This window comes from Aotus nancymaae, unplaced genomic scaffold (assembly GCF_030222135.1).
Source record: "Aotus nancymaae isolate 86718 unplaced genomic scaffold, 86718_ANA_hifiasm-v0.15.2.pri h1tg000008l, whole genome shotgun sequence".
Lineage (NCBI taxonomy): Eukaryota > Metazoa > Chordata > Mammalia > Primates > Aotidae > Aotus > Aotus nancymaae.
Window position 1 is genome coordinate 25225138 of NW_026988419.1, and position 25691 is coordinate 25250828.

The 25691-nt window shown below is 40.0% G+C and overlaps 1 protein-coding gene across 2 annotated transcripts in view; it reads left to right on the forward strand.

Annotated features, from left to right (window-relative positions):
* PLEKHM3 (pleckstrin homology domain containing M3) overlaps positions 1–25691 on the forward strand; it is a 211094-nt gene that overhangs the window by 10437 nt on the left and 174966 nt on the right. For both annotated transcript variants that reach the window (XM_012446309.3, XM_012446310.3), the window contains exon 2: positions 16341–17264. In XM_012446309.3, the coding sequence (XP_012301732.1) occupies positions 16655–17264 (610 nt within the window). In that variant the 5' untranslated portion in view covers positions 16341–16654. The remainder of the gene's footprint in view (positions 1–16340; positions 17265–25691) is intronic.

Consider the following 25691-nt stretch of genomic DNA (forward strand, 5'->3'; position numbering starts at 1 on the left):
CTCTTAGGGAACTTATAATAATACAGAAGTATTATAGAGATGATTTTTTTAAAAAAAATTAAGTATAAACTACTTCCCAGGTGTAAAGATGATATTTAGAAATTAACTCTCTGGGTCATAGGATTAACAAACAGATTTTAAAATAAATAATAGTTAAAGTTGCTGGTGTTTGACACTAAAATTTGAAGCACCATGTTCATGTACCTAAAATGTTAGCCATATTATCCCAGGGTAATTAATTTTCTCTAGAATTGTCATATGGGTCTGTGTGTGTATCTTAGAGTCTTGTTTCTACTCACTGACCGTTATTTCCTTAGACAAGTAACTTCATCTTTTAAAATCTCAGTTTCCTTGTCTGTAAAGTAGTAATAATAGCAGCAGCTCTCTAACAGGGTGGTTGTGAGGATTTAACAACATAATGCAGTAAAGGGCTTAACATACATTAAGTAGTAAGTACTTTAGTAAGTATGCAATAAATATTAGCTGTAACTTTTTTTTTTTTTTGAGACGGAGTCTGCATTCTCAGGCTGGAGTGCAGTGGTGTGATCTCGGCTCACTGCAACTTCCACCTCCTGGGTTCAAGTGATTCTCCTGCCTCAGCCTCCCAAGTAGCTGAGAATACAGGTGTGCCCTATCACGCCCCGCTAATTTTTGTATTTTTAGTAGAGACAGGCTTTCACCATGTTGGCTAGGATGGTCTTCATCTCCTGACCTCATGATCCACCCATCTCGGCCTCCCAAGGTGCTGGGATTACAGGTGTGAGCCACTGCACCCAGCCAGCTATAACTTTTTAATCTTGGTTTTAGATAAGGACTTACAAGAAATATATTTTGTTTTTAAACATTTTATCAAATACAGCATTCCACCTTTAACACATGTCCATCCACATTGAAGGAGTCCTCTGTAGGACATGTTTAAAGAGTTTAGTATAGCCGTAGCAGTCCCTGACTCAGCTGTTTGAGTCCCAGCTATCAAATGTCTATCATGCTAATGTCAGAGCAAAACAGTCCAAGAAGTATGGATCAATCAGAGTTCCAGAATTCAACTTCAGAATATTCACACATTGTTTGATAAAAAATCTCTGGCACGCTAATGGTAATAGTCCATAATAAATTTAGAAATTTTTTTTTTGTTGTTTTGATTTACTTTTAATTTTTAGAGACGGAGTTTCGCTCTTGTTACCCAGGCTGGAGTGCAATGGCGCAATCTCGGCTCACCGCAGCCTCCGCCTCCTGGGTTCAGGCAATTCTCCTGCCTCAGCCTCCCGATTAGCTGAGATTACAGGCATGCGCCACCATGCCCAGCTAATTTTTTGTATTTTTAGTAGAGACAAGTTTTCACCATGTTGGCCAAACTAGTCTCGAACTCCTGACCTCAGGTGATCCACCTGCCTTGGTTTCCCAAAGTGCTGGGATTATAGGCATGAGCTACGGCACCCGGCCAGCAGAAACTGGTTTTAATGTAAACTCAGATTAGGGAGATGAAAATATAGTTCCTAGTAATCTTTTTTTATTTTTATTTATTATTATTATTTTTTAAAGACAGGGTTTCACCATGTTGGCCAGGATGGTCTCGATCTCTTGACCTTGTGATCTACCCGCCTCGGCCTCCCAAAGTGCTGGGATTGCAGATGTGAGCTACCACGCCCAGCCTAGTTCCTAGTATTCTTATCCTTCATACCTTATACAATTTTCTTCTGTCCTATGTGATGGGCAGAGATTTTTCTGTCCTTCAGTTTGTACAGTTAAATGACAAAGACTCATTCTGCTATTTGCCTTATTTTGTGCTTATCTTTGAGGGTCAGAGACAGTGTTTTGTCTACCTTTGCCAGCCTTGCTTGTTTCCTGACTAAATTCGTAAGAGGCTGATTCGTAGCCAAGGTTGTTGTCACTGATTCAGTCCAAAAGGGAGGGAAAGGTTATAGATGTAGCTCATCACCGCTGAGTATGTCTGCCCTTTCAAACAAGAGGTGAGTCACCTTTTTGCTTAGATCTTATCACTGGTCTGGTACTCTTGGGATGCCATTTAACAAAGACCCAGGCTCACTTTTTAGCAGGTTCAAGTTCAGCAGAGACAGAAAATAAATCAATTAATTACTTCTCTCATACATTTACTCTGAATGCCCATAGAAACTGGTTTTGTGAATGTGTGCTAACCCATAAGCCAGTTGTTGTTTTGAAAGTTAAAGTTGTAAAGTATTCGCCCTTCTGCTAATCAGTTGCAATGCCCAAAAGAATTAAAGTCAACAGGAAGTGAGGGAATTATTCATTTCCCATGACATCCTCACCACCCAGCAAAGGCCTTCTGTTGTACAGGAATGTGTCTGTGGGTCGGAAAGACTTGAACAGCTTGTGAAGAAGACCTTTGCATTCTCGCCTTCCATGTGTGCGGTTGTTAGTTTACATAGTGCTCACTCTTTGGTGGAACCTTTGAGGCCATTATTGTAGGCTGACAGCTTCATACCAGAAGCAGCATGATTTCTTTTCTTTTTTTTTGAGTTGGAGTCTTGCCCCTGTCACAGAGGCTGGAGTGCAGTGGCATGATCTCAGCTCACTGCAACCTCCAACTCCCAGATTCAGGCAATTCTCCTTCCTTAGCGTCCCAAGTAGTTGGGATTACAGGCGTGTGCCACCACGCCCGGCTAATTTTTGTATTTTTAGTAGAGATGGGGTTTTGTCATGTTGTCCAGGCTGGTCTCAAACTCCTGACCTCAGGTGATCCACCTACCTCTGCCTCCCAAAGTGTTAGGATTATAGGTGTGAGCCACCACGTAGGCAAGAAGCAGCATGATTTCTAGAGTAGGTATGATTGCTTTTGTTGTATGTTTGTTTGTTTCCTTTGTCTTTTATTTCTTTTGACTGAAGTAATCTCTGTATACCTATCATTGTCATTTGTGTTCTGTTACTTAAGATTCTTTATTGTCCCTTAATTAGTAGTGATTCCTTATTTGTACTTGTATGACACCTTTTGTATACTTTTGTTAAAGTGCTTTTTATACTTGGTTTTATGGTGTCATTCTCCAATAGCTATTTAGCTCTTCAAGAGCAGGAGCTGTGTCTTGTGTCTCTAACATCGAACATAATGTTTGGTTACTTGGTCCATCCACTGTAAATGCTTGTTGAGAATAAATGGTTATGTGGTTAGAAATCAGCTAACTTCTAATAGGAATAGTAATTGTTTTATTAGAGTTTATAAAAAACTTTCACATACTTTGTTCACATTTGTGCTTCTCTGCTTTCTAAGGTATATGGGAGCAGGCATGGGCAGGATTTCCATTTTGCAGATAAGAAGGGCACAGAGGCCCTGAGTCAGCCTGACTTGCTGGATGTCAGTTAGCTTAGAAGGCAGTGTGGGGACATGACCCTTTCCTGGTGTCATGAATTTATGTTCTTCCCATTGCCACATTTCTCTCCCCCTGAACAAACTCAGTACTTAGTCTGAGTGGCTCAGGGGTTGGATTCAACCTACTCACTCCTTGTTTATGGTCCTTCTAACATCAGGGCCCCTGTGTGATTTAAGGTGATTTAAAAGGTAATTGAAATTGGGTGGCCCAGAGGACTCAGTAATTAGACAAGGATTCCAGGAACTTTGTTTTCTTCTCTTTGGGAACTACAACTGACAATAAATTAGTCACCTTGGGTTCTCTTTCATCATCTTTAAAATAGTCCCACTACTTTACTCACCTCTCTTTTTTGAGTTTACTACAGGTATTTATTAAGAAGTTTATCAGGCTGGGCACGGTGGCTCATGCCTGTAATCCCAACACTTTGGGAGGCCAAGGCAGGTGGATCACCAGTTAACTTTGGATAACAGATAACATATTCTTTTATTCAAAGCAAGTGAAATTAATAAATATGTAGAAACCAATAGCTTCCTGAAAGACAGGATCTCCATAATGCTAATATACCATTAATAATATTGTTCCACTGCCAGTAAAATTCCAAAGGACTCCACAATAAAGACAAGGATTTTTTTTTTTTTTTGAGACAGAGTCTTGCACTGTCACCCTGGCTAGAGTGCAGTGTCATGTTCTCAGCTCACTGCAACTTCTGCCTCCACCCCCTGGGTTCAAGTGATTCTCCTGCCTCAGCCTCCCGAGTAGCTGGAATTATAGGCGCCCATCATCATGCACAGGATTTCAAGATCAGCCTGGCCAACATGGTGAAACCCCATCTCTACTAAAAATACATAAAATTAGCTAGGTGTGGTGGCAGGTGCCTGTAATCCCAGCTACTCAGGAGGCTGCATCAGGAGAATTGCTAGAACCCAGGAGATGGATGTTGCAGTGAGCCAAGATAATGCCATTGCAACAAGAGTGAAACTCCATCTCAAAAAAAAAGAAGTTTATCAAACACTTACTTTTTTATTATTTCCATGGGTTTGTGGGGAACAGGTGGTATTTGGTTACTAAGTTCTTTAGTGGTGACTTGTTGGATTTTGGTGCACTCATCCCTCAAGCAGTATACACTGAACCCAATTTGTAGTCTTTTATATCTCATCCTCTTCCCACCTTCCCCCTAAGTCCCCAAAGTCTGTTTTCTCATTCTTATGCCTTTGAATCCTCATAGCTTAGCTCCCATTTATGAGTGAGAACATATGATGTTTGGGTTTTCATTCCTGAGTTACTTCACTTAGAATAGTAGTCTTCAATTCCATCCAGGTTGCTGCAAATGCCATTAATTCATTCTTTTTTATGGCTGAGTAGTAATCCATCACATATATATGTAACTGTGATACACATACACACACACATATATATATCACAGTTTCTTTCCACTCATTCATTGAATGATGGGCATTTGGGCTGGTTCTACATTTTTGCAACTGTGAATTGTGCTGCTATAAACATGTATGAGCAAGAGTCTTTTCCTCTGGGTAGATACCCAGTATTGGGATTGCTTTGTCAAATGGTAGTTCTACTTTCAGTTCTTTAAGGAATCTCCACACTGTTTTCTATAGTGCTTGTACTAGTTTACATTCCCACCAGCAGTCTAGAGGTGTTCCCTTTTCACCACATCCACGCCAACATCTATTATTTTTTAATTTTTTGATTACGGCCATTCTTGCAGGAGTAAGGTGCATTGTGGTTTTGACTTGCATTTCCCTGATCATTAATGATGTTGAACATTTTTTCCTATGTGTGTTGGCCATTTGTTATCAAGCACTTTATTCTAAACCATACATGTGAAAAATGATTATTCTCAGTAAAAGCCAAATTATTTTTCCTGAGATTAACTCAGTTTTAGGAGTTTTGTAAGATAATTAGATGAAACACAGTCCTGTATTAAATTTAAAAGCACAGCCTCTATTACTTAGGCTCAAGTAGAAGATTTAACTAGTTATGTGAACGGATGACATCTTTAAATCTACTTTCCCAGCCCTTTCTGGGTATCTTGCATATTTGGTCTCACTGTACTTCCTGTTGTTACATTCGTTGTTGTAGTCAGCCACACTAGCTGGCTTGGCTCAGATGGAACCTACCTGCACCTCACCAGTTACTCCTGTTGCAGTTGGAGGCTGATACGGTTATCATGGAAGTTTTCGCCTTCTTCATCTCAGTCCCCAGATGAAGTTAATTCAGGAGTTTCTTTTGTTTGTTTTCTAATCACCATTCCCTGCCATGGAGTTAAACAGAGATGGAAAACATCAAGTCTGCATTTTTAGACATGACATAACTGAATTTTGTGTCTGCCTGCTTTGTTTCTAAGAGGAGGATATGTTGGATCTCTGGTGGTTTTATGAAAATGGGCTTCCCAACCAGAAGTTTGGCTTTCAAATTTGACATAAAGGTGTAGTAACACTGCTGCCTTCAGTAGGAAAGCAATCTGAGATTTAAAGTGCCATGCTTATATTTAGTTAAGTTTCTGGGGCAGCAAACATCTTGATGATTTAGCAGGTGGCAAACAATAAACATGTGCAAAGATGTACTGAAAAATGCTTTAAATGGATTGTTGGGGCTTTTTCAAAGGGAACATCTCATTACTGGTGTTGTAAAGAGCTTGAGCTCTAAGTCACTAGAAAATGAACCCAGCCAAGTTGCTGTTATTGTAGTGGTTCACAGGACAATTCCTAAGTAATGTATAGGTGCTTTGGTTTCCATAAAAGATCTGAGTGAGGTCTTTGCTACCTGATCTTTGCATGTTATTTGTAAGCCCTGGTTTTAATACCTAGGAAGCCCTTTCTACCGTGAAAAAAATGTAAAAGGTTGAGTCAACATGATGTTTTGGAAAGTATGTCTAATTTTACTTAAACGAGCATATAAGGAATTCAAATATAATTTTGCCAGAAAACTAGAGTGATATATATATTTACAGATGTCAGTGCTTTGAAAATATACTGTTTATTCAGTTATTCATTCAACAAATGCTTACTGAGTACCCACTGTATACTAACCACAGTTCTAGGCCCAATGAGAGTTATACAAATGGAAGAGGGCAGAATTGCTGCTTTCAAGTTCCTCTAAGTCCTGTAGGTAGGCGTGTGGCCTCACGCAAGTTACTTGATATCATTGAGCTTCCTCATTTGTAAAATGAGGGTAATAGCACCCACATTACACATTTTGGGGCTTAGATATATAAAGTACCAAGCAACATACCTGGCACAAAATAGGCTTTTGACAACTTATAATTATTATTGTCATTGTCATTTGAGAAAGAACATGCAGCATGCAGTTTATGTTGTGCGGGAGGTACCAAAGATATTCTGTGGCAGTTCAAAGAAAGAACAGACCATTTTAGGATCAGGGACCCAAAAAAGCTTGCGGAAGAGATGACATTTGAGCTGGGCCTTGAAGAATAGAATTTCAGTAGGTAGAGGTGGGAAGAGGGTATTTCAGAGATAACTGCAAGCCTCTTCTGAAATAACTGGAAGAGCATAACATTTGAATAATAGCATTCCATTTGGAGGAAAAGAGTGTGTGAACTGAAATAGAAAGTTGGAATGGCAAACTAGTCCAAGATTGTGAAAGGCCTAGAGTGTCAGGTTAAAGAGTGGAACCTTGTCAATGGGAGCTTCATCGAAGGGTTTCTCTGGTGCCCAGAACAGTGTCCAGCCCATAGTAGGCTCTCAGCAAATACTCATTGAGTAAATAACTGAGTATGGTTTTAGACAAATGAAGCTTAGTAAGCCAGGTAGAAATGTCTTACAAATAGCAGGGAACATAGGACCAGAAGTCAATTCTGAGATTGAGACTGAAGGTAGAAATTTGAACAGCGTGAATATAGAAGAAGTTATTGGAGTTGCACGTGTGGATAAATTGATTTAAGGAGAATATCATATAGCTCTAGCCAGAGAAGAGAGCTCAGACAATGCCCACATTTGATGAGACCAGGAAGGGAAGGAAGAGAATGGAGACTAAATAGGTAGAAATGAGAAGAAAACCTCAGTGAATGTAGTACTTATGAAACCCTGGGAGGAAACTTTTAAGGAGGGGCTGGTTAACAGCATAAGAAGGTTAAGGGCTTTGAAAACACTAATGGCTGTGTAATGGGGAGGTCCCTTGGTAGCTATAGAAAAGAAGTTCAATTGAGTGGGGTCTTGCGTCAGGTTGTAAAGTATAAATAGCCACAGCACTCCCTGGGACATTTCTTTTGGTCTGTTTTTATTTTATTATTATTATTTTTTTTGCATGGTATTTACTGGTGTCTGCTTTTTTTGGAGCATACATTTAAACAAACGGTGTGCCCAAACTGTATATATAGTTTTGATTCCAATTAAATATTGGACAAAAGTATACCTAACTATTGACTTACTTTAACTGAGTTATGAGATCATGACTGATTTTTTTTTTCATGTCTGTCACTGTTTTCCAGAGTTTCCACAAGTACACACACACACACACACACACACACACGCGTATGTTATTTTTATTTATTTATTTATTTTGAGACAGGCTCTCACTCTGTCACCCAGGCTGGAGTGCAGTAGTGCAGTCACAGCCTACTGCAACCTTGAACTCCTGGGCTCAAGGGATCCTTTTGCCTTAGTCCCCTGAGTAGCTGGGACTACAGGCACATGCCACCACATCTGACTAATTTTTAATTTTTAATTTTTGTTTTTAGAGAAAGGGTCTCACTATTTGCCTAGGCTGGTCTTGAACTCCTGGCCTCAAGTTATCCTCCTGCCTCAGCCTCCCAAAGTGCTGGGATTACAGGCATGAGCCGCCACCTCCAGCCCAAATTATTTTTTTAATGGTATGCTCTTTATGTATTGTGGCAATAGTCTTTTCTTCCATTGAAACTTAGGTACAATGTAGCCATTTAATGTTTGCTCCAAACCTATGAAAATGGGATTCCATCTGTGTTTCTAGCTGTTTGCTTCATCTGATAGCCCCCTGAGCTCTTTTTATGAGGTCCACCCTGGTACCATTTCCTTGTCTGCTGCTTGCAGCATGCCTGTGCTCCATCGACATCCTTACATTGTCATGTAGCCTCGTGGTCCAGAAAGGCCATTTTACTAGGGGCAGATCCTTTTGTGGATCCTTCACATTATGTAATTCTTAGACAATTCTCAGTTAGCCACAACCTTAAATCAAAGTGAAGACCATGTGAGACCCCAGAATGTTGACCATCCTTGTAATCACCCTTGGCTCTTATGTTTGAAAATTCATAGACAGATATAAATTATCCTTGGTGTCTTTGCCATTGCCGTTTTCTTCCCAGTCCAGCTGCTTCTAAAATGATATGGCCCCAGAGACCTTCAGCACTCACAATATTCTGAGCCACTTAAGAGGGAGGAAGTCAGCACTTTTACCATCCAGCTCAGGAGGACATGGCATCTCTGTATGAGTCAGGTTAGAATTATTACTCATAAGTACTTCTGCCTCTGTGTGGGAGAACTACTGTGTTCATCCTGTTAATTAGCCTTGCCTAACGAGCATGTAAACAACAGATTTCTTTGTTAGGACATAGCAATACACTGATTCTCCATCTTGTTAGGTTTTGATGCATGCATAGGATTCTTTGGGTTGAGCTCTTTTATTACCCTACTGACAAATGGACCTCAATTTCTCAATGTATTAAATAGGGGAATACCCCTTACAGAAAGGGCATTCTATACAAATATAAGATAAAATGTCTATAGATCGCTGAGTTTGGCTGAAAAGCAGTGTATTATAAATAGTTTGTTGCTGACTTTGCCTTTGTTGGACTGACAAATCTTTCCAGGGAGAGAAGAGGAACACGTGGTTGTTGAATGGGTGAAGTCCAGTGGAGTGCTCCATAATTATATAGCAGTTTACATTTGTACAGGCATGTTGGAGCAGCTACCTAGTGAATGGTCCACATGCAATGCAATTTGATATTAGCAACTCTATGGGATACAGGTAGCTGAGTAAGGCATGCAGAGGTTAAATGGTTTCCCAGAGGCCACCCAGCAAGTGTGTGGTTGAGCCAGATTTAGAACACAGTTCTAATTAGCTCCTGATTTCCAGTTTTGTACTGAGGCAAACCACACCGCACCCACACACTGAACTTATTCCCTTCACTTTGTCTCCTTTATATTTTGACCTACCTGAATATATTATATTTTGATTAATTTCAAAACCAAATGAGACAAGCTAGTAAGAAGTACTCAATTATAGAAATTAAACTTGACATCAGACTCTTGTACTGTAGTGAATTTGAGGGCTATAGAGCCCAGGAAAAAGATGAAATTCCAAAGAGTAAGGTTGGAAAACAGAGTCTAAAAGAATGAAGACAGAGATTGTATAGGAGGATAAACAAGAAGGGCACAGTGCCTGCAGTCAAGTAGCTCAGAGTTTAGACTAGGATCTAGAGAGATTGGCCAATCATTTCGGTACAATGTGGCAAACCTGGGGTACTATGAGAGCCTGAACAATTAGGAAAGTTTCCTTAACTTGGACAAAAGCATGGAGGAGTAAAACAACAAGTTGGGTGGGTGTTGGTGAAGAACTTTAATTTGGAGAAGTGGATAGGTCATGAGGCACTCTTTCTTATGCAGCAAGACAGCAACGCATTTGTTCAACACGTGTCTGTTTAGTGTGTGTGTGCGCGCGCGCACGTGCGCACGTGCACCAAACACTATTCCATGTATTTGGGGTACATTAGTGAACACAGTGAATACAAATTCCTGGACTCGTAGAGCTTATATTTTAGTGGAGAGAGAAAAAAACACTAAATGTTAAATAAGTCAATTAAATGATATGTTAGAAGATTTAACTAAATGTTAAATAAGTCAATTAAATGATATGTTAAAAGGTAAATGCTTAAGGAAAAGGGTACCTCAAGCCAGGTGATAAGGTTAACATGAACAGCAGTGAGTAGTGTTCATAGTATGTACCCTTAATATTATATGATGAGAATGGTACTTCACCTCTGTGGACTTCCTCTCAAAAACATAGCCCTGGTTTCATGATGAGAAAAACATCAAACAAATCCAAAATGAAGGGCATTCTATGAAATACTTGACTAGTACTCCTAAAAACTGTCAAAGTCATCAAAAACAGGTAAAGTCTAATACATTGTCATAGCCAAGACAAGGCCAAAGAAACATGACAACTAAATGTCATGTGGTATCCTGTATTGGATCCTGGAATAGATTGAGGACATTAGGGAAATTTGAAGAATTCTGAAGAAAGTATAGACTTTAATTAATAATAATGTAACAATATCGGTTCATTAATTGTGACAAATGTATCATTCTAATGTAGGATGTTACATAGAGGAAACTGAGCATGGAGTGTATAGGAACTGAGTATATTATCTTTGTAATAATTCTATAGATATAAAACTGTTGGCTGGGAGTGGTGGCTCACAACTGTAGTCCTAGCACTTTGGGAGGTGTAGGCAGGTGGATCACCAGAGTTCAAGAGTTCAAGACCAGCCTGGCCAACATGGTGAAACCCTGTCTCTACTAAAAATACAACAATTAATCGGGCATGGTGGTGGGCACCTATGATCCCAGCTACTCAGGAGACTGAGGCAGGAGAATCATTTGAACCTGAGGGGCAGAGGTTGCGGTGAGCTGAGACTGCCACTTCACTCCAGCCTGGGTAAAAGAGCAAAACTCTGTCTCAAAAAACAAAAAGAAAAAAATATTTTAAAATGAAAAGTTTATTTAAACAAAAGCAGAGTAAAAGAGATCAAGAGTCTAGGGCAGAGAAGTACATTACAATTTTAAAGAGGGTGGTCAGGGAGGTCAGGTCATATGAACAATTACTTAAGGAGAGAGTTGTTCATGTTGGGGTATCTGGGGGAACAGCAAATGCAAAGGCCCTGAGGTGAGAACTTGCCTGCATGTATGAAAGTGCTCATGGGGCTTCTTACCTTCTTTGGGCCTTAGTGTCTTATTCTATGAAATGCTAAGGTTGAAAAGATTATCTCAAAGGCCTGTTTCCTTGTCTAACAGTCTATGGGTTTAGACCATGTGGTATAGAAGTATTCCACCAGCCAGCATGGCCATCAATAGTTATATACTTTTCTTTTTTTAAATTTTCTTTTTTTTTTTTTTGAGACAGGGTCTTGCTTGGTTGCCCAGGCTGGAGTGCAGTGGTGTAATCTTGGCTTGTTGCAACCTTTGACTCCTGGGTTCAAACGATCTTCCCACCTCAGTCTCCCGAGTAGCTGGGATTACAGGTGCACAACAACATGACTGGCTCATTTTTGTATGTTTAGTAGAGATGATGTTTTACCATGTTGGCCAGGCTTGTCTCAAACTTTTGGCAGAGCAAGTGATCCACCTACCTCCCAAAGTGCTGGGATTACAGGTATGAGCCACTTCACCTGGCCTGTTATATACTTCTAACCAGCCTCTAGATACCGAAGCGTAAAAAAGAATATTTATGCTAGAAGAATATCTTCTCTAGATTCAGAAGCATAAAAAAGAATATTTCTAGCTGGGCATGGTGGCTTACGCCTGTAATCCCAGCACTTTGGGAGGCTGAGGCAGGCGGATCACCTGAGGTCAGGAGTTCGAAACTAGCCTGGGCAAAACCGTGAAACCCTATCTTTATTTTTTTAAAATTTTTATTTTTTGAAACCCCATCTTAAAAAAAAAAAAAGAGAGAATATTTCTAGATAGTTTGATAAATAATAAAAAAAGAAATAAATAATTACTTTGAGGGTGATTTATACTTTCTCTATCATCAGTAAAGACCGAATTTGAAACACTGGATGAGAAAAGGAATATCAGTAATCTTCAATGAACAACTTAATGCTCTGAACCTTGGTGCCTCTTTTATAAAATGAGAAACTCGTACTTTGTTTATATTCATTTCAAGAACTAAAATATTTATTATATTTATGTATATTTCTGTCTCTGGCATACAAGATGAAATTGAAAAATATCCCAAGTTTCAAAATTACAGAAGCACTAGAACCCTGTTACACAGTTGGAGAGACTGAAGGTTTAACTTTAGATAGACTCAGGAAAAAAAAAAACCCTGTTTACAGCTAGAAAAGTTTTATTACTAATATATATCTTTAAAAATAAATCTGTGCCTTGCTTCATGAAGTGCTAACATAATAAATATCAAAATATATAAAAGTAGACAAATTCATAGTCATTATCACTTTGCAAGAGGTTCTGTAGAGGTCCTATGAACTGCAAACCTCCTTGATACTCCTAAAATAAAGGTCTATATATATGAGTTTAATTTACATATGTTAAGCAAGATAGTTTGGTGCCATTGATATAAATATAATGGTTTAATGACCTAAGTGGTAAACATTAATTTAACCATAAAAATTGTGAAGTTTTTACAAGAAAGCACATCTGTCTACCTTTGTGACAACATTTATGTATTAGTCCGTTTTCATGCTGCTGATAAAGATATACCCAAGACTGGGTAATTTACAAAAGAAAGAGTTTTATTGGACTTACAATTCCATATGGCTGAGGAGGCCTCACAAACATGGTGGAAGGTGAAAGGCACGTCTCATGTGGCGGCAGACAAGAGAAGAACTTCTGCAGAGAAACTCTTCTTCTTTTTTTTTTTTTGGAAGAAAAAAAGAAAAAAAAAGAATGAAGAAGAGGAAGAAAAAGGAAGAGAAAGAGAGAGAGAGAATGGGAGTATTGCTTTCTTGCCCAGGCTAGAATGCAGTTTAGTGATGGGTATTGAAAACTTCTTTTATACCAATAATTATACTTAATGACGTAGACAGGAAGGAATAAGGGAAGAAAATAACAAACAAGCAGCCAACCAATATTTCATTTAAACCTATGAAATGCTATGCGATTACCAAGGAGTGATTTACTTCCAATTATGTAGTCACTTTTGGAATAGGTGTGAGGTGGTAATGTATGTTTTGTGTATTTGAAGTGGAGAATTCTATAAATGTTTATTAAGTTTACTTGTTCCGGGTCTGAGTTCAAGTCCTGGATATCCTTGTTAATTTTCTGTCTCGTTGATCTATAGAATCATTAGCTCTTCTTGTTACGTTGATCCTTTTGCCATTATATAATGTCCTTCTTTACCCCTTTTGATCTTTGTTGCTTTAAAGTCTACTTTATCAGGGGCGAGAATTGCATCTCCTGCTTTTTGTTTATTTGTTTATTTTTACTCTCTGTTTGGTTGGTAAATCTTCCTCCTTCTCTTTGTTTTGAGTCTTTGTGTATCGTTGCATGTGAGATGGGTCTGGATGCAGCATACCGATGGGTTTTGGCTTTTTATCCAATTTGAATATATATAAGTTTAATACTGGCATTTGATGCTAGCTGACTGTTTTGCCCATTAGTTGGTGTAGATTTTTCATTGTGTTAATGCTCTTTGCTTTTTGATATATTTTTGGAAAGGCTGATATTGGTTGTTCCTTTATATGTATAGTGCTTCTTTCAGAAGCTCTTGTAAAGCAGGCCTGGTGGTGGTGAAGTCTCTAAGAACTTGTTTGTTCGCAAACGATTTAATTTTTCCTTCGCTTATAAAGCTTAGTTTGGCTGGATATGAAATTCTGGGTTGAAAGTTCTTTTCTTTAAGGATGTTAAATATTGGTCCCCACTCGTTTCTGGCTTGTAGGGTTTCTGCTGAGAGATCTGCTGTAAGTCTGATAGGTTTCCCTTTATGGGTAACCTGACCTTTCTCTCTGGCTGCCCTTAGTATTTTCTCCTTCATTTCAACCCTAATAAATCTGGCAATTATGTGTCTTGGGGTTGGTCTTCTTGAAGAATATCTTTGTGGTGTTCTCTGTATTACCTGGAGTTGAATATTACCCTGCCTTGCTAGGTTGGGAAAGTTTTCCTGAATGATATCCTGAAGAGTATTTTCCAACTTGGATTCATTCTCTTCGTCACATTCAGGTACACCTATCAAACGTAAATTAGGTCTTTTCACATAGTCCCATATTTCCTGGAGACTTTGCTCATTCCTTTTTATCCTTTTTTCTCCAATCTTGCCTTCTCGTTTCATTTCACTGAGCTGGTCCTCAACTTCGATATCCTTTCTTCTGCTTGATCAATTCAACTGTTTAAACTTCTGCATACTTCACGAAGTTCTCGTGTTGTGTTTTTCAGCTCCATTAATTCACTTATATTCCTCTCTAAATTGTCCATTCTCGTTAACATTTCATCAAACCTTTTTTCAAGTTCTTAGTTTCTTTGCATTGGGTTAGAACAAGTTCTTTTAATTCACAGAAGTTTCTTATCACCCACATTTTGAAACCTGCTTCTGTTATTGGAACACACTCGTTCTCCATTAAGCCTTGTTCCGTTGCTGATGAGGAATTGCGATCCCCTGTAGAGGGAGAGGCATTCTGATTTTGAGTATTCTCTGCCTTTTTAGGCTGGTTTCTTCCCTTCATTATATATTTATCCCTCTGTCGTCTTTGTAATTACCGACTTTCTAACTAGGTCTCTGAGCGGACGTCCAACTTGTTGATTCCCAGCGCCGAAATCTGAGCAATCCACTGCGCTGGCCAAAACAGCGGTGTTAAGATTGATGGTGCTTTTCTGCCTGGGAATCTCCAGACTCTGCACCAAGAACTGCCGCGCTAAGGCGCCAGCAAAACCACCGTGCCGGCCACAAGAGTTGCTCTGGCGACCCGTGGGGCTCCTCCGCTGGGAATCTCTTGGTCCGTGAGCAACAAATATTCGTCTGAAATTGTGGCGTCCTCTCATTCTCTACGCTTTCACTGGGAGCTATGAGCCCGAGCTGCTAGTGATCAGCCATCTTGGATCTCTTCTTTTTAAAACTACCAAATCTCATGAGACTTACTCACTATCACAAGAACAGCATGGGAAAGGACTGCCTCTATGATTCAGTTACCTCCCACTGGGTCCCTCCCACAACACATGGGAATTCAAGATGAGATTTGGGTGGGGACACAGCCAAACCATATCAATATATAATGGTGTTGCTAATTGCCTAGTTTTGCCTACTTATAAGAAGTTAAGGATTAAAAAAGCCCTTGCCTAGCTGTTTTGTTTGTTTGTTCTGGTAAAGATGCAAAGGTATATGTGACAGTTGGGTACTTGAAATGTGACTAGTGTGACTGAGGAACTTTAATTTTACTAAATTTAAATGTGAATGGTCATAATGACCAGTGTCTACTGTACTGGATAGCATCATTGTCAAGGTCTGCTGTAATTTGGCCTGAACTTGATGATCTAGTGTTTCCTGGAAAGCATGGGTTACTGCTCATATAGGATTCTTTCTGCCCAGGTAGAGATGTAAGGTTTGGGGCTTGAGTTCTGGAGGGAGAAAAGGATGAACTCAAGCCTGCCACTCAGGCCGTGGCTTCACCTTAAGCTCTTTGACACCCTACAGACTAGATGCATACTCTGAGGCCAATCCTAGAAGTCTTGGGGAGTTTGGAGCCTGAAACCCTAAGAATGCCGGAGCAATTCTGAAGAGTCATCATCAAGCATTATATAATCTAAATTTAAGAAACACAACCAGAGTCACATTTAGATTTTAAAAAAGGGCAGAACTTCCTTCTCGGCTTCCCTATTGCACCTTTAAACCCAACAAATCATCAGTGCTTTCAAAGTTTGTGAAAGGACTCAAGCATTTATGACTTTTAGACTAATTACGATACAGGCCCAGTCACAGAATTCCTAGTCTCTTTTGCTTACTATTTTAGGTCAGCATATCAGAGATTTGCCAGAGCAGTCTTCACAAATGCTCTCAAAGCATTTTCTCTGTGTGAGCAAAAGCTATTGACCTTAATTCCTCTTATCAAGTGCTCCACCCTGCTCCATGTAAGTTTTTATCCAAAGCGGGTAGTGATATGTATTACTGACAAAGGCACTTCTGTGTAAGTGTTGTCTGCCTTTGTGCTTGGCTGCCATAGAAGAAGTGTAAAGGAGGGAAAGTAATTCGGCAGATTTGTGTGCTATAGAATACAATGAACCATGTGCCAATGTTATCCTGTTTATTTTCTTCCAGGAAATCACGGATTGGCATGGCATTGCTTTGACAAGTACTTCCTGTTGTCTTCACAGAAGTCTCTCTGCAGAATAATCTCAAAGGAATATTTGGTCTCCCAAATGTTAATGCCCATTAGCCACTGACAAATGCTCTTAATTGCTGGGAAAACATCAACCACCCTTGTGTTTAGCCTGCTCCAGGAAGCCCAATGAAGGTTTCTTCCAGTTGTTTCCATAGCTCTATTGCTGAAGTACCTCTCTTGGTTGGGTGAATGTTCATGAAGCCATTTCTTGAACCAGCTTAGGAGGCTGAGGCCTCCTGGAGCCTGTGACATGGAAGCTTTGGAAGTGGATGATATCAGCCCGGCCTTAGAAGTTACAGAGGAGTTCTTTAGTACTTTGGATAGTAAGCTAGAAAAGGCTGTGCAGCAAGCAGAGGTTTATGGGATCCAGGAAGTCCCTGAACTGGTGGGGCATGAGGTACTCAGTAACATCACAGACAATGGTACTATGAGAAATGTGGCCTCCCTGGGCAAGGGGGGCATGATTTGGGACCACTGTAAGAGCAGGCTCTTAGAAACCAAAGCTCAAAATGTCTTCCCTGCCAAAGAACAGTTTATGGTCCAGAGAGGGACAACCCCAGATAATCTTTCCTGGATGGAACAAAAGGAAGCATCAACCTTTAATTTTTTCAATATCTGTCAGCGTCGGCGGGACCGGCCTCGTTCTGTGAATGACTTACTGGATGAGACCTCTACTTTCAAGCCAGGGCACACTCGATCACGATCAGATATTACCCAAGTGGACTGGAGGGTGGTCCTCAAAACCACACCTTTGCAGCAGCAGCAACAGCAGCAGCCTTCCCTTCAAGGCCCGCACTTTACCAGGCCATCTTTTCTGTTGCCATCACCAAGTAAGATAGAAGATACTCAAGGAAATACTGGTATGTTTTTAAATGTTATTTATTCTTTATTTTTTTTCTTTTTGGGGCGGTGACTCAGATAAGTTCATATGTTTTTACATCTGACTTGTACTGAACAATTGTTGATTTTTCCTTTGTCTCTCTTAATCTGCCTCATGACAATCTTACGCTCCAGCATTCATGTCTGGCCTTGCTTATTTAAGCTCCCTCTTCCATTTTCTTGTGTATTTTACCAGGCCTCAGGTCAACAGTCTTATTATCTTCCTAAAAGGCATTTAGTGAAAAGACAATTATGGTAAATTCTCCCTTTCTAATCTTGTATGTTAGAATCAGAATACTCTCATACTTAATGTATTAATAGTATTTTCCTGTGCACATTGTATAATACTGCCTATTCCTATAGTAGATTGTATATTGGGCTGAGCCTATGCTAGGAAGGATTTAAAGATGTGTGAAGACACAATCCCTGCCCTGAAGAACTTTTCATAAGACTCAAGAAGGTACTTGGTAATGAGAGACCATAGATGGGCCATTGAAATGTGTGTGAGGGACCTTCATTTTACTCTGTCCATATGAGTGAGTGGCAGTGACTGTAAAAGGACAGAAGAAGGAGAAGACACTGTGGGTTGGGCTTCACAAGGCTTTGCTTGCAAGGGGACATGGAACTTGAGCTACATCTGGAAGGACACTAAGATGCAGACAGTTACAGGACATGACACTTGGTCAGGATTATTGTGTAATCAAAGGTGAGGAGAAGGGCGTACAGAAGACAGCAAACAGACCTTGGTGAGTAGAACAAAGGACTCCATGGCCAGCAGTGGGAGGAAATGGCTGGAGAGGGTGGTTAGGTCCTCCTTCATGACGGAGGGTCTTGAATTTCCTTTCTCTTCATATTTGATAGACATATATGTGCACATGAATATGTACTCATGAACTTGCTCTTCTGTGAGACACAACCAACTCTCTCCATTTTCCCCAGTGTTTCTGAAAAGGTTTCCTTTTCAAATCCTTTCTTTTTTCTACTCAAATTCATGACTTATAATTCCTTGTCTTCTAGGCTCTCACCATTCTTCTATAACATCTAGCCAAGGGTAGTGACCATGGGAGTAAAAAGAAAAGGACATTATATACATTTTTTTCTTTTTTTAAAATTCAGTTTTTAGAGACAAGGTCTTGTTCTGTCTCCCAGGCTGGAATATGATGGTGTAATTGTAGCTCATTGCAACCTCAAACTCTTGGGCTCAAGGGATCCTCCCACATCAGCCTCTGAAGCAGCTGGGACTACAGGCAGGCACCACCATGCCCAGCTAGTTTTTTCAGTTTTTTTTTTAAGAGATGGAGCCTTGCTATGTTGCCATGGCTAGACTTGAGTTCCTATGCTCAAGCAATCCTTCCACTTCAGCTTCCCAAGTAGCTGGAATGACAGGCATGAGCCACCACGCCTGGCTAAGAAAAGGATATTTTAAAGCATGGGACTTGATGGCTGATTAGATATTAAGGGACATGGCTGGGCACGGTAGCTCATGCCTGTAATCCCAGCACTTTGGGAGGAGGCAAGCAGATCATTTGAGGTCAGAGATCAGTCTACACAACATGGCGAAAACCTATTACCATGGTTTTCACAAAACCACAAAAATTAGCTGGGCTTGGTGGCACACACCAGTAGTCCCAGCTACTCAGGAGACTGAGGCACAAAAATTGCTTGAACCCAGGAGGTGAAGGTTGCAGTGAGCCGAGTTTGCGCCACTGCACTGCAGCCTGGGCAACAGAAGGGGAGACTCTGTCACACACACACACAAAAGATATTAAGGGGCATACAAGTTGCTGTAAGCCCATTGCCTAGCAGAATGATAGCTTTGCCTGAGCTCATGTATAAGCAGGCACACTTTCTGATTTGCAAATAACCTCGGTAGTTTTTTTGGTTTCTTAGCATTCATATAGGTTTTTATCATAAAATCTCCTTAACCATTCTAAATCCATGGTATAGCCAAGTTAAGAGGGTGTCATATTTCCAATTGTATTTTTCCGATCTTGTTTTGATTGTAAATATGAGAACTCAAACTTCCTTAGGCTCTCTAAAGACCTGAACTACTCCTTTGAGTGCTTAACAGACCATGATAATTATTTTTTAATTCTCATGTTTAAAAAAAGTTTAATATTAAATTATATTGAAATATGAGAACTGAGTGGTATTTTGAAAAGTCAACTGTAACATGGCATTTGCAAGTATTGATATAACACATTCTGACTATCATTTATTTATTTATTTATTTTCCGAGAGGATCTCACTCAGATACCCAGATTGGAGTGCAGTGATGTAAATCATAGCTCACTGCAGCCTCAATCCCCCTGGCTCATGCAGTCCTTCCGCCCCAGCCTTCCAAATAGCTGGGACTACAGGCGTGTGCCACCGTGCTTGGCTAATTTTTAATTATTATTATTTTTAATAGAGGTGAGGTTTTGCTATATTGCCCAGGTTGGTCTGGGACTCCTGGGCTCAAGTAATCCTACCACCTAGGCCTCCCAACTGTTGGGGTTACAGGTGTGAGCCACTGCTCCCAGCCACAGCCACCTTTAGTCATCTAGGAGATAGACATCCTAATAGGAATTAGCGAATGTGGGTAAATGGCATGCCAAGTTTGTTTTGTTTTTTTCCTGAGATGGAGTCTTGCTCTGTTGCCCAGGCTGGAGTACAGTGGCGCTATCTTGGCTCACTGCAACCTCCGCCTCCTGGTTCAAGCATTTCTCCTGCCTCAGCCTCTGAGTGGCTGGGATTACATGCACGTACCACCATACCCAGCTGATTTTTGTATTTTTAGTAGAGACAGGGATTCACCTTGTTGGTCAGGTTGGTCTTGAACTCCTGACCTCGTGATCCGCCCTCCTCAGCCTCCCAAAGTACTGGGATTACAGGTGTTAGCCACCGTGCCTGGCCGGCATGCCAAGTTTTTGACACCTTTTCTTTCTTCCATTCTCTGGAGAGCAGGCAAGATAAATCATGTTCCTATCACTCATCAGGTGAAGGGCAGGGGCAAGCAGTGGCCACCCATTCTCAGGCTAGAGTTCTAGACTGCATGGCTGATCGCTTATTCTGATGCTGGTATTCTCACAAGCATTCGTGGCGGGGTATGCCAACATTCAGGTGCCTGCTAGTCAAAATCAGCCAAGATCTCTGAGTCAAGTTGACTTTAAAACCTTTGAAGTTAGTGATCCAAACTGAAGAAAGTCTCATTGTTTCTCCTGAGGAATATGCCAAAAGCAGAGGAAGGCAGTGCAGTACCTTGGCTAGAGCTGGAGATGAGGACCCAGGAGATTTGGGGTCAGGCAAGACCTCTTCCTTGAGCTTCAGACTCACATCTCCAACTGCCTGGTGAGCATTTTTGTTGGAATGTACCACAGGCATCTCAAATTCAGAGTGTCTCCAGATTACCCCATAATCTTCCCTTGTCCCACTCCTGCTGTTTTAAGTTAACAAGGGTTAATGAGAGGCTGGGGGCTCCTTAGAAGAAATAAAATTTCATCAATGGGTTTCTTTTGACAAAGTCAACATGATTTTGTGTCTAGCCCTGTCATTCTCTTACTTGCAGGTGTTATTACTGCATGGTTATGTTTTCTCCAGTTAATGTTCATTTTTTTACCTGGCTCCTTTACTGAACTCAGCTTCAGCTTAAAGCCTTATCAGGAGTGGTTCTTCCTTTATCTGCTCTATCCTCCTACCCTCCTTCATCCTTCTGCTTCCTCCTGTAACAAGTCCAAGGGTCTTCTTTATCAGGCACGGCCTCTGCGTCTTCTGTCTCAGTTGGTGATGAATAACCAGGCTCTTGAACCTTACTGAGGATAAATGCTGCTTTGGGTACATAAAGCAAATTGGGCTCCTGTATATGGGCTGTGGGTAGCTAGGGTGTAGCAGGAGGAATCCTGTCTGAAGGAGGCCTTCTGGTCAAACAAAGTAGCATATTTGTTAGAAACACTGACTCTAAACCTAGATTTCTAGCATTTCCAACTTTGCTCTACTACTTACTAGTTATATAACATAAGGCGGGTTTCTTAATCACTCCGTACCCCCATTTGAGTTTTTTTTTTTTTTTTTTTGGACATAAAGTATCAGGTAATAGTAGTACTGACCTCAATTTATTGTGAGCATTAAGTGGGTTAAAACATCTAAAGTGCTTCTTAGAGCCATGTTCAGTACATTTAATAAAAGTTTTAAACATTTAATGATATTATTGCTGTTATTATGAGTTGAATTTGAAACCCATCAATGAGAATCAAAGTGACACTAACAAGCACTTCAAGTTTTTTTTTGGTTATAAAATGGCCGCACAATAAATATTTCTTGAAATGAATTGGCCTTCTTGTGTTATACTTTCTCATAGTTATTAACTGGTTTGATAATGGGGAATAGACCATTCTTTCCCTCTCTCATACTGATTTATGATCAGCTATTTACTGTCTTCCACATCAGAGTTTATGGTCACTGATAGAAGGGACCATAAACTTGTTTTCGTACCCATTTGTTTTTCTTTCCTTTTTAAAGTTACTTTTTACCTGAGAATTTTATCCATTGTTTTATCTTCAGTATCTAACTTAGTGCTTTGAACATGTGCTCAAAAATATGTGCTCAAAAAATTTTTAAATGTAAAAATGAATGTAGTTAAATTACAGGCATTAACTGTAAAACTGATAAAGGCATTAATTTCTTTAGCTGGTTTGTGTCTCTCTAGAAAAAATGACTCCACTCTCTTTTCTGACATCCTCCCTTTCTCCACCTTAACATCATCATTTGCATTTGCACATCCTCTCTGTGCAACTCTGTAGCAGCAGTAAATACTGAAAAATGAGGATACGCTTTTGTCTCAAAAGCTGCCCTGATAAGAGAAAATCAAACACTTTCCCCTTTCTGACTGTGTGTGGCTTATAAAGTGCCCCTAATGTTGGAAGAATGTTACTCTGGTCTTGGAGAGCTATTTAGATACCATTTCAGACTTCTGAGTTGCATAGGCACAGTTAAGATTTCCCTTCTTACAGGAATCTGACTGCTGTTTGATGAACACAAAGCTTGATGAGGTCATTGTGGTTGCTCTTCAGTCTTTCTGAAGCTGGCAATCATTTGAGATAATTTTATAACTTTTTTCAACTTTTCCCTATTCCCTGATTGTGTTTCTTTATAGAAGGTTATTGCTTTGAATTTGGGGGCCACTGCTTTCCTAGGGTGGGAAAGGGATATATGAGAGCAGAATACATGAACAAGATTAACAGTTTGTTTATTACTATCAAAGCCAATATCTGAGCACCCAGTGTGTTTGTTCTTAGGATGAGTGAGAGAGCCCAGGTGGAAAGAGAGGGGAAAATAGTAATAATAATGGTAGCAGCAGCTAACACTTTCTGTACTTTCACAATTCTAAGTGCTTTATAGGTATCAGCTTATTTAGTCACAGGAGAACACTCTTGTGATATGGGTTTTTCATTGGTCCCATTTAAAGGTTGATGAAACTGAGGCACAGGGAGCATAAGTAGCTTGTTTGAATCCCCACAGTGAGGGAGGAGTAGAGCCTCAAATTTGACTGTAGACAATCTTCCTCTGAGTCCAGGTTCTTAACCACTAAGCTGCGGCTGTTCCCTTACCTTGGAAGCTAGTGGTCCTCAGTCTCCACAGCCCTCTGCTTTGAAAGCCTCACTGGCAGTAAATCCCTATGGGAGTAGTTGGTGGAGATCAGTACGATAATGTTCATTGACCTAAAATTAAACAACATAGGTATGGTTGATGGTTGAAATTATTTAACACAGAAAGATTTATGTGTGCCTTGTAACTCTATCACTGGTTCAGAAAAACTGAAGCACACCAAAGCAATCCAGCTAAGCAAGGATTGTTTCCTGCATTTAACATATTCACTGAAATACATGGACACAGAGCCAGTCAGTTTCTTAGGAGACCAGTGAATCCGCAAAAGGAAGACAGTCACTTTGCCTTTCACAGTCTTTAATGTTAGCATGCCAACAGCTGAAGTGAACCAACCCGGATGGGTTTGTAAGCATGCAAGGAAGAGCTTTGGGGTTTTGCGATTTTTTAACTGTCTTACTTGAGAGCCTGTAATGCATTCTAGAGCTTGCCTTGCCTCAGGCAGAGGCAGACCTAGCACTGACTTCTTAAGAAGGAGTGTTGGCTGTGCTAGTGGATGAAGGTTGCCACCAGTTGATGGGAAGTGGCTTGAATCCAACCTAGTTAACACCATCTACATCACCTGAGGATGGAATAGTTCTATCTCAGGGTTATCTCTGAAGAACCTCCAGGTAGGTGGTAGACACCAAAGCGTCCTCAGGATCAGTCCCTCTCCTTACTGCCATCCCAGCATCTGCTATGCCCTGGGTAGCTGTAGTAGGGTGTGGCTGGGAAGTAGCCCTGAGAGTGGGCCCTATCCTACTACCAGAATGGCTGATTTCTTACAAGCCAACTCCAGAAAAAAAAAAAAAAAAAAAAAAGAATGGCTGATTTCTAGTCTTAGCACTGATCTTAGTTGTATAAAGACAAGCTCTTCACTAGTGTCTGTACTAAACCCTTTTCCCCTCTCCATCATTGTCATCTGTTCATGTTCACTGAGTAATGATACAATCATAAGCACCAAGGGCTTTCCCATAGGATAAAGAAGACAAGGTCTTAACATCTCAGAATTACAATCTAAACATAAACATATCAGAAGGTAAGAACATAAAAAGTCATGTGAACATATATATGAAATTTAGGTTACACACACACACACTTATAAAAAGTATAGATGCAAAGTAGAGTAAATGAGGCTATATGGAAATAATCCCCAAGTAGGACCCGAAAGATTATCTGAGATTATCTGAACTCTACTCCTAATTCACCATCTAAGTTTGGAAAAATAACTTTATTATCTATTGTGTTTGGTTTATAGACCTACTGAGGCAGGTTAAATTATCTCCATCATCCTTCCGAGCTCCAAAATTATATCATTCTAGAATGTATTTGAACTGACCCTGACTCATGGTTGTGTGGAAGCTAATTATTGTAGTCAGATAATAAAAAAAATTGTAATGAAAACATAGATATGTTTGAAATTCAACACAGAAAGATTTCTGTGTGCCTTGTAACTCTACTTCTGGGTGAACTGCTGTTGCAATTTTTAAAATAAAAAATTTTTAAAGAAATCCTTTGCATTAGCTACAGAGCTCTGAAACTCAACAAACTGCCAGAATCTAACTTACTGTTCCATTCCTGACTGTGTTCACATTTTCATCTGCTTGGCAAGGGCAGTGGTCAACTGGGCTTTTGTTTCCGTCGGTTTCACTCTCTGGTGACCTGGTACCATTCCTATGCCTGTATTTTCTTGTTCTAAGTACTTCAGGAGAAGGTCTCAAGCAGAGATTTTCTTTAGGGCTAGAAAAACCATGGCAGTCTAGTTTCTTTATCCCAGGTTTTGTGTTACTCTGTTTCGGTTCCCTTTTTCCCCATCTTTCGCTTTTTTTAAAAAAAGCCAAATTTGGGACTTATACTAAAATGACGGCTTTTCAATTATGATGTTTCTCAAAAGCCTTGGAGCCAGTGGAGGTGGGAATATTCCTGCAGGCTAAGAACAAGTGAGGTCACCAGGACATGGTGTCTTGCTGAATTTATGATTCACCCTTCAGCAAGATTAGTCAGTACAAAGAAGTTGCTAAAATAGGTCACAGAAAATTGATTTTATATGGTCGTATAGTTTCCATTGGTTACATTATTGAATGCTGGCCTGTGGCGGCTATTTGGAAACCCAATATGCCTCATTGACAGCCCACATTCTGATTCATAACACTTCTGTATGGGAACCTTTAAATCAAAATGTCTGATATTTTTTCCTGGTTATCCTATTAATTTATTTTTTTTTCTTTTTGGCTAAGGAAAACCATGGTTACTAATTTTATAAGCTGCTAAACTTTTCTTTCTAAAACACAGAGCTTTTCATGCTACTTTGTTCTCAGAAATGAACCATGGTTCCCCATTTCTTACAAAATGAAGTGTAAACTTTATAAAGCGTCTAGGTATCTTCCCAGCCTTATCACCCACACCTTCTTCCTTCTGAGCCTTTTTGCCATTTTTTACTGTGCCATGTGCTTTCAAGCCCCTGGCCTTTGCTGTCTCCTCATCCCAGAATACTTTCTCTTCCCTTTTCACTTTCCCAAAATCCTCCATTATCTTTCAAGGGCCAATTCAAATGCCACATCCTCCCTGGGACCTTTCCAGATTTTTCTCAATTAAAATCCCTTTTTTTCCCCTTTCACTTTATGTTCCCATGGCATATTTTACTCTGCTGTGCACGATAGATAATTGCTTGTCCATTCATTTCCCACACCAGATTGGAAGTCCTTAGAAGATATCAGCTGTATTGTAGAAACTGTACTTTACCAAGCACGAGCACATGGAAGGCTGAATTCTGTGTATTGGTGCTTAAA